Source organism: Triticum dicoccoides, chromosome 1B, assembly GCF_002162155.2.
Source record: "Triticum dicoccoides isolate Atlit2015 ecotype Zavitan chromosome 1B, WEW_v2.0, whole genome shotgun sequence".
Lineage (NCBI taxonomy): Eukaryota > Viridiplantae > Streptophyta > Magnoliopsida > Poales > Poaceae > Triticum > Triticum dicoccoides.
In genome coordinates this window covers 305397154-305404672 of record NC_041381.1, presented here as the reverse complement: position 1 = coordinate 305404672, position 7519 = coordinate 305397154, and the positions used below count along the sequence as shown (strand labels likewise).

Sequence of the window (7519 nt, the reverse complement as noted above, 5' to 3'; positions counted from 1 at the left end):
TTTGGGGGCGCGGCTGGAGATGCTCTAAGGGCGTGTTTGGTTGCCCACATCGAGCCCAACCAGGCCTGCGCGGGAAGGGAGAGGCCTGTTTGGTTGCCTGGTTTTCCTGTTGGGTCTGCATCACACGCTTCTCAAAGCAGCCCAGTGCCTAGCTCGCTGGAAACCCTCGGATCGGCAGTTTCTGCGAGCCAGGCTGAGTGCGGTGCGAGGCCGCACGGGCGGGAGCGAGGCAAGGGCGAGGGGGGATGGCGGGAGATGGAAATCTGGCGCGCCGTCCCGGCGCCAAATTAGCCTCACCCCTTTCACTCGCTCACCCATAGTCACTACCCCCCTTTCTTCGCTACTGCCTCACCACCGGCTGCGGCTGCAATTTCAGATCTGCGCTATAGGCAGCGGCGGCGGAAGAGGCGGCGGTGTTTGCGGCGGATCTGGTACTCCCCTTGCTGTTGGCCACCATATGGTCGACCTAGTCTGTGCCATGGCTCCCCCTACGCCGTCCTCGTCTCCGATGCCGGTAAGCAGCACCCCCTCCCCCCTTTGTTAGCTTAGTGGTTAGGCCTTTAAGCTAGGTGTAGGATCGATTTCCCACTGAACGAACCGTCGATGTCGACTAGGTTATGGACGCACAGATGAGGCTGATAATCCAGGCAGCAGCACTGATTAGTGTGATTCAGGCATGGGTCATGTTCATGCACCAGAGAGCTGTTCGTCATGCTGGGAGACCGTTGATCCGCTATGGTCCATTGTTTTCCTGGGAACAGGAGAGGATCCAAAATCTGAACTACATCTACAACTGCAATGACGTCGAGGCTTTGTGGATGCTTAGAATGAAAAGAGCACCATTTGACAGACTTGTCGAGACCTTCGGGAGCAGGGGCCTGTTACAAGATAGCATCAACATCAGTGTCGAAGAACAAGTGGCCATGTTCCTCCATGTTGTTGGCCATAACCAGAGGTTCAGGGTCATTCACAACACGTTCAGGAGATCAATGGAGACCATCTCTAGGTACTTCAAGCATGTGCTTTTTGCTGTTGGGGAGCTTAGAGGAGAGATGATCAGGAGACCATCTGGCCAGACTCCACCCAAGATTCACGGAAGCCCAAGATGGTATCCATACTTCAAGGTGAGCATTGACAATATACACTTTTGATGACTTGATATGCTTATATTGTCCAAGTTCAGCACTAACACAGGCTAGTGATGCCATTTTCAGGACTGCATTGGGGCAATAGATGGTACTCATGTCATTGCCAGAGTTCCTAGGTCACAGTCTGCAGCATACAGGGGGAGGAAGCACTACACAAGCCAGAATGTGCTTGCTGCTATTGACTTTGATCTGAAGTTCACATATGTGCTGGCTGGCTGGGAGGGATCAGCGCATGATGCAAACATTCTCACTGACAGCATGAGTCGACCTGATAGGATCAACATCCCCGACGACAAGTTCTACCTTGGAGATGCTGGCTATGCATGTCGGCCGGGTATTCTTCCACCCTTCAGGAAAACAAGGTACCATCTCAACGAGTTCTCTGGTAGGAACTTTTCTAGGACTGCACATGAGCTGTTTAATCTCAGACACTCCAGCCTTAGAGTAACTGTTGAGAGGGCATTTGGAGCTCTGAAGAATAGGTTTAAGATCCTGGATCAGAAGCCATTCCACCCATACTCCACTCAAGTTAAGCTAGTTCTTGCTTGTTGCATTCTGCATAACTGGATCCTCCAGCGGGGCTTTGATGAACGCGTGCCTGAGGAGGAAGAGGTCGAGCCTGACGATGTTGTTAGCTCTGACCATGGTGTGGAGGCACTTGACAATGACGCTTGGAAGAACAAAAGGTTGGAGTGGGCAGAGGCAATGTGGCTTAACAGAGGTCAATGCGGGATTTGAAGAAGAGGAAGCAGCAGCAGCAACATAAGCAGAAGAGGAAGATAAAGGGGAAGATGAAACAACAACACCGATGAACTATCCCCTATTTAGCCAATGGCTCTTAATAATTTGAACTGCCATTTGATTGTAGTTAGGATGAATTGTCATTTATTTAACTAGCTGACACTATGTTCAGATTGTACGTGGTAAGGTCATCACTAGTTAGAAGTGGTGACAATACCTTATGCAGGTTGCAATCAAACACCATGTTACATGTGCACCTAATGCAACGCGGGCAATCAAATGCTGGGTTAAAAAATGATTATCTCATGCAACTAGTGACATGCAGACAACCAAACTATATGCATGTGGATTTTTTAGCCTGCATTCCCTCCAACGAGCTCAGTAGAGCCAGCCTCGCCGGTCTAGGCTGAATCGGTAATGTAACCAACCACGCCCTAAACGAGCAGGCGGAAAGGGTGGTTCAGTTGCGTTCGCTCGATTGATCCAAAAAAAAAAAGTTGCGTTCGCTCGATCGAGCAGCAGGGAAACAAGCCATGGAGAGCTCGCCGCCCACCATCACCGTCCAGGTGAAGTTCGCCGGCCGAACCATTCCGGTGGAACTCCCGACATCCGCCTCCACCGCGGAGCTGAAGCTCCTCCTCCAGCCGCTAACCAACGTTCTTCCCCGCGGCCAGAAACTCATCTGCAAAGGCACCGAATCCCAAACCCTTACCGCCTGAACGGGAATTTGCTTTGGGTTATCCCTTTTGCTTTTTCTCTTACTTTCCTTGCGATTCCAGGAAAAGTTCTTGCCGACGCCGCGAGTCTGAGCTCGATGCAGGTTGGGGACAGATCCAAGGTCATGCTCATCGCTTCGCAGGGTCTTCATCAGGGGGTAAATCACCTTGGTTTCTTCTCTAATCTGTTCTATCTCCCGTTATTTTCTTCAGATCTTTAGCAATGAACCTGCAGAAGTTCGATTTCAGTCATGTGCTTTTACCGAAAAAGGGTTTCCCCCGCTTTGTATTCCAAAGCAAACCACCATTGACACATCGCAATGCTGGGGCGAGCAGCACATCAAGCCCAAAGAAAGAGAAGAAGAAAAGGAGAAAAAACTAAAAACGGCAAAGATACAAGATACCAAAGGAGCCACTAACAAGACCCGAATGCACCAAGCACAAGCTTGAATATCGAAGCCCTCGGCGAACAGGAGCCAATACACGCCGCGGCTGAGCCGAGGTAGATCCCGCTGCAGGAGGATTGTCATGCTCCGTCATCCCCCTTGAGCTAAGCCATCCGGTTCGCCATCCGTCTCTACCTCCGAAGAGAGCCCCCTGCCCTCTAGTCCTGGATCGGAGGACACTACGCCGTCGACAGGCAGAGTCGCTCACCCCTGAGCTCGCATGACCAGGACCAACAGGTTGCCGGGAGGGGACGCCAAACACAACTACCGCACCAGGCAGCCGCACCACTGAGCATCACCAACGCCGCGCGCCGGCGCCAACTTCAACCGCAAGTGGCCGAGCATGGACACCACTGACGATATCCGGCAGCCACCCCCCGTGCCAAGGCCTCGACCACCACTCGCCGCACCAAGGTGGTGTCTTCAAGAAGAAAAACGACGCCGGAGCGCCGTCACCACCCAATCCGGAGATTTGGGGCTTTCACCCGGGACGAGGAAGGAAGGGCGAGGGGGGGATTGCGAAGCCGCCTTCAAGAAGGGGAACGACGCCGGAGCGCCGCCGGCATCGTGGCCGCAGCGAACAGCCAAGGGGTTCCCCCCAATCCATCCCCCGAGAGGAAGCACCATCGCCAGATCTGCTCCAAGGGCAAACGGGGAAGCCCCAGGAGCCAGCCACGCTCGCCGCCGATCCGCCGCCCAAGCGGCCAGGAGCGGCGCTCCCCGCATCTGCATCAGCCACCCGCCGAAGGGGGGCCGACGCCGCTCCACCAGTGGCCGCCGCCACCACGCCAGGCGCAACCGCGCGGAATTTTTGGTTACTCGAAAGTCAATACGGACCGGAATTTTTTGTTATGCTCAACGTTAGTAGGATGAGGAGCTTGATTTTCATTCATTCTTCAGTTTGATGCCCTCACCTTTGAATCATTGGGGTTTTCTGATGTTTAGGGGAAATTTCTGCGAAGTCATAGTTCCTGCCATGTCACCACATGGCAATGCTGAAATTTCATTAGGAGTCGATTGTAAAAGCATGTCATACATGTTATCTATGGAGTAGTTTGTCACAATCAACTTACCTGTGCACTACTTTTCACAGGAAGGCCCCATCACTAAGAATAGCAGTGGTCTTGCAGCAAGTGCAAAAAGAACCTCAAATGTTAAGGATAATCAAACACTAAAACCGGAGATTATCAGCAAAAGCCGAGCGGAGCGTTGGAAAATAACAGGTGTCATTGCTTTATCTGGTTCCAGCTTGAAGGTATCTGATTCAACTTGTTTCAGTATCTTTGCAAATTCAAAGCAACATATAATAGCTGTGATTTGACGTTTATCAAACTTCAGTAACTGCCTTTCTATGAAAAAAGTGGAAGTTCCCGTGTCAATTAACGGTGCGTTAATACAATCAGTGGTTAATAGTTGTTTTTGTGTTGAGTAGAGCCCAGACGAAATATTGAAAGAAGTCCTGACATAAGGTTCTTTTCATGTTGGTAGACTGACTTGAGGTATATACCGTCTATTGTGCTAGTTGCCGCGCGTTGCTATTGGAATTGCTTGCAATATATTTCGATTTGGATTAATATTATAAGAACTAAACTGAAAGTACATATAATTATTTTATAATTATAAACTATTTATTGAATATAAATAGCATAAATATAATTAAAAAAATTGAGCCTTTTTGCATGCATGGTTGCATGTTGAGATAAATATGTTAGTGTGGATCACCTACTTTTTTTTTTGAGGGAGTGGATGACCTACTTAGTTATGTAGGATATGTGCAAATGTTACATTACCAGGTTCAACTCCATTCTCCAAGACACCACGTGATGAAGCAAGCCTTTTTTTAATCATCATGGAATGCTTTTATTCTATTGTTACACCGATGACCCGTCCTTTACCTCTTGCCTTCTGAATTACAAATTTTCTTTTATGTTTTGAATACCTAATTTTTCTCGTTGGTTGTAATTTGGGATGCAGGCAGTGCCTGAGGAAGTCTGGGACTGTGGCTCCTCCATACGAGTACTAGATGTCTGTAACAACTCAATTGAAGCAATTCCACAGAAAATTGCTGCCCTTAAATCATTAAATGTAATTGTTGTTTCCAAAAAAATTCATTGATGGATTTCTTTATAAGGAGGTATAGTTGAAAATATCGTCATTTCATCGTGTAGAAATTGTTGCTAACCGCCAATGACATATCTGATGGGGGCATCAGCTGGGAAGGTCTATCATGTGTTGATACATTAACAGTTTTATCTTTAAGCCAAAATCGGTAGGTCTGAATTTTCAAATCCTGTTGTGTTATTCATACTGTGAATATTTGTTATGCTGCAAGTGGACACGAACAATCTTGAGTCATTTATAATCTCCTGAAAATTATTACATTCCCCCATCTTGTATATGTTTGCTGGTACCACCCACTTGTGAAAGTTGCTCCTATTTCATATATATCTTTTTGACTCGCCAACTGTTATGACCGGCATATTAGGGGCTTAGCCCAGTTAGTTGTGGCCCAGTTTATCTTATCGTTATTAGGGGCTTGGCCCAATTATCTTATTAGGAGGATTATATAAACTCGTGTAAGGACCCGTTTTGGGATTAAGCAAGAAGCAATCATATTTGCTCGGCTTCCTTAGGGAGCCGGGAGACCCAACCCTAGCCGCCGCCCCAGCGCTGGCGACCATGCCTTCCTCCACGCCATCCCTCCTTCCACCCCTACAACCTGAGACCACGCCCTGGTAGGGATCTGGTTCCTACCAATTTGGTATTAGAGCCGGTGCTGGTCACCTCCGCCGCGCCCGTCCCCGTCATCTTCACCCCGGAGGAGATGACGGCTGCCATCCGGGATCTCACCCGGGCGGTCACGGGCATCTACACGTTCCCCGCGAGATCCTATGGGCCGCAGCCGCATGTGCCCTTCGCCACCGCCCCGTCGCTGCAGCAGCCCCGTCCTCGGCGACCCTCGTCGCCGCCGCCATGCAGCAGCTGCTGTGGCAGCCGCCACCAGCGAAGAACCCCGGCGCCTCCACCATGCAGCAGGGGCAACAGCTGCAGCCGCCGCCACCGGCGACCGCGGCCTTGGGCATCCCAACGACGGGCCCGGGGCTGCCCATCCACCAGGTCCGGTTTCCCCCGTCGCCGTCTTCGTTACCGGCCTAGCTCGCTGGGTCCCTTGAGCCGGTCTACACGACGGCCTCATCGGGCCGCACGTGCTGCCACCGCCGGCGACGCACCCGACCATGCAGTTTGGCGGGTCCTCGGGCTACGCCGAGCACTTCGCCAACATCGACGGGCCCCTGTTCCAGGGCGGCACCCTGATGCCTGCCTACTCGGACCCGTCATCCTCGCTGCACCGTGTTGATGAGGCGCACCCGCCCGTCGTCCACGTCCAGACGCCGCCGAGATTCTCCAAGCTGGAGTTCGCGACCTACGACGGCACGTCGACCCCCTGAATTGGCTCAACCAATGCGACCAATTTTTCAGGGGACAACGCACACTCGCATCCGACCGCACCTGGATCGCCTCGTATCATCTCCGAGGAGCCGCACAGATGTGGTACTACGCCCTCGAACAGGACGAAGGCGGCATGCCACCATGGGAGCGCTTTCGCGATTTGTGCCTCTTGCACTTCGGTCCGCCTATACGGGAGCCGTCTGGCGGAGCTTGGGCGTCTTCCGTTCCTCACCTCGGTGCAAGACTTCGCCGACCGCTTCCAGGCACTGGCGTGCCATGCCCCCGGTGTTTCGGCTCGTTAGTGGGCTGAGCTCTTCGTCGGCGGCCTACCGGACCACATCCGCGTGGACGTGGAGATGCGCGGGCCACAGGTCCTCCAGACGGCCATGTACTACGCCCACGCGTTCGAGCGTCGCGCAGTGGCCATCCAGTAGGAGCCACCGCCCCGGGCCGCTGGGCTGCCACCCTGGCCGGAAGTTCCCGCGCGGGGTCGGCCTGCCGAGGCTTCCGCGGCGCCCCTTGCCACGGCTGCGGCACACCCGTTCCACCGGCTCACCCCGGCCGAGCAACTCGAGCGTCGCCGCCAAGGGTTGTGCTTCAACTGCGACGAGCCCTACGTACCGGGCCACGTCTGCCCACGACTCTTCTACCTGGAGGCTGCAGACTACATTGCGGAGGACCCCGCCGCTGCCGGGCTCGGCGACCAGCCCGCCCCAGTTGACGCGGAGGTGTTTGGCGACCGTTGATCTTCCCCGCCTTCCAGCTCGAGGACGAGCTGTTTGTGCAGGCGGGGAGAGATGTTATGACCGGCATATATATTAGGGGCTTAGCCCAGTTAGTCGTGGCCCAGTTTATCTTATCGTTATTAGGGGCTTAGCCCAATATCTTATTAGAAGGATTATATAAACTCGTGTAAGGACCCATTTTGGGATTAAGCAAGAAGCAATCATATTTGCTCGGCTTCCTTAGGGAGCCGGGAGACCTAACCCTAGCCGCCGCCCCTGCTCTCTCTCTCTCT

General features: G+C 52.6%; 1 protein-coding gene across 2 annotated transcripts in view; it reads left to right on the top strand.

The window, feature by feature from the left end:
* The first annotated feature begins 2282 nt into the window (after nucleotides 1-2282).
* The window catches only part of LOC119332167 (plant intracellular Ras-group-related LRR protein 8-like), a 9045-nt gene continuing 3808 nt past the window's right edge, over nucleotides 2283-7519 (top strand). Inside the window, exons 1-5 of one of the 2 annotated variants that reach the window (XM_037605347.1) lie at nucleotides 2283-2579; nucleotides 2669-2763; nucleotides 4145-4306; nucleotides 5026-5136; nucleotides 5220-5320. In XM_037605347.1, the coding sequence (XP_037461244.1) occupies nucleotides 2423-2579; nucleotides 2669-2763; nucleotides 4145-4306; nucleotides 5026-5136; nucleotides 5220-5320 (626 nt within the window). In that variant the 5' untranslated portion in view covers nucleotides 2283-2422. The remainder of the gene's footprint in view (nucleotides 2580-2668; nucleotides 2764-4144; nucleotides 4307-5025; nucleotides 5137-5219; nucleotides 5321-7519) is intronic. The other variant, XM_037605341.1, reaches the window with a different exon arrangement.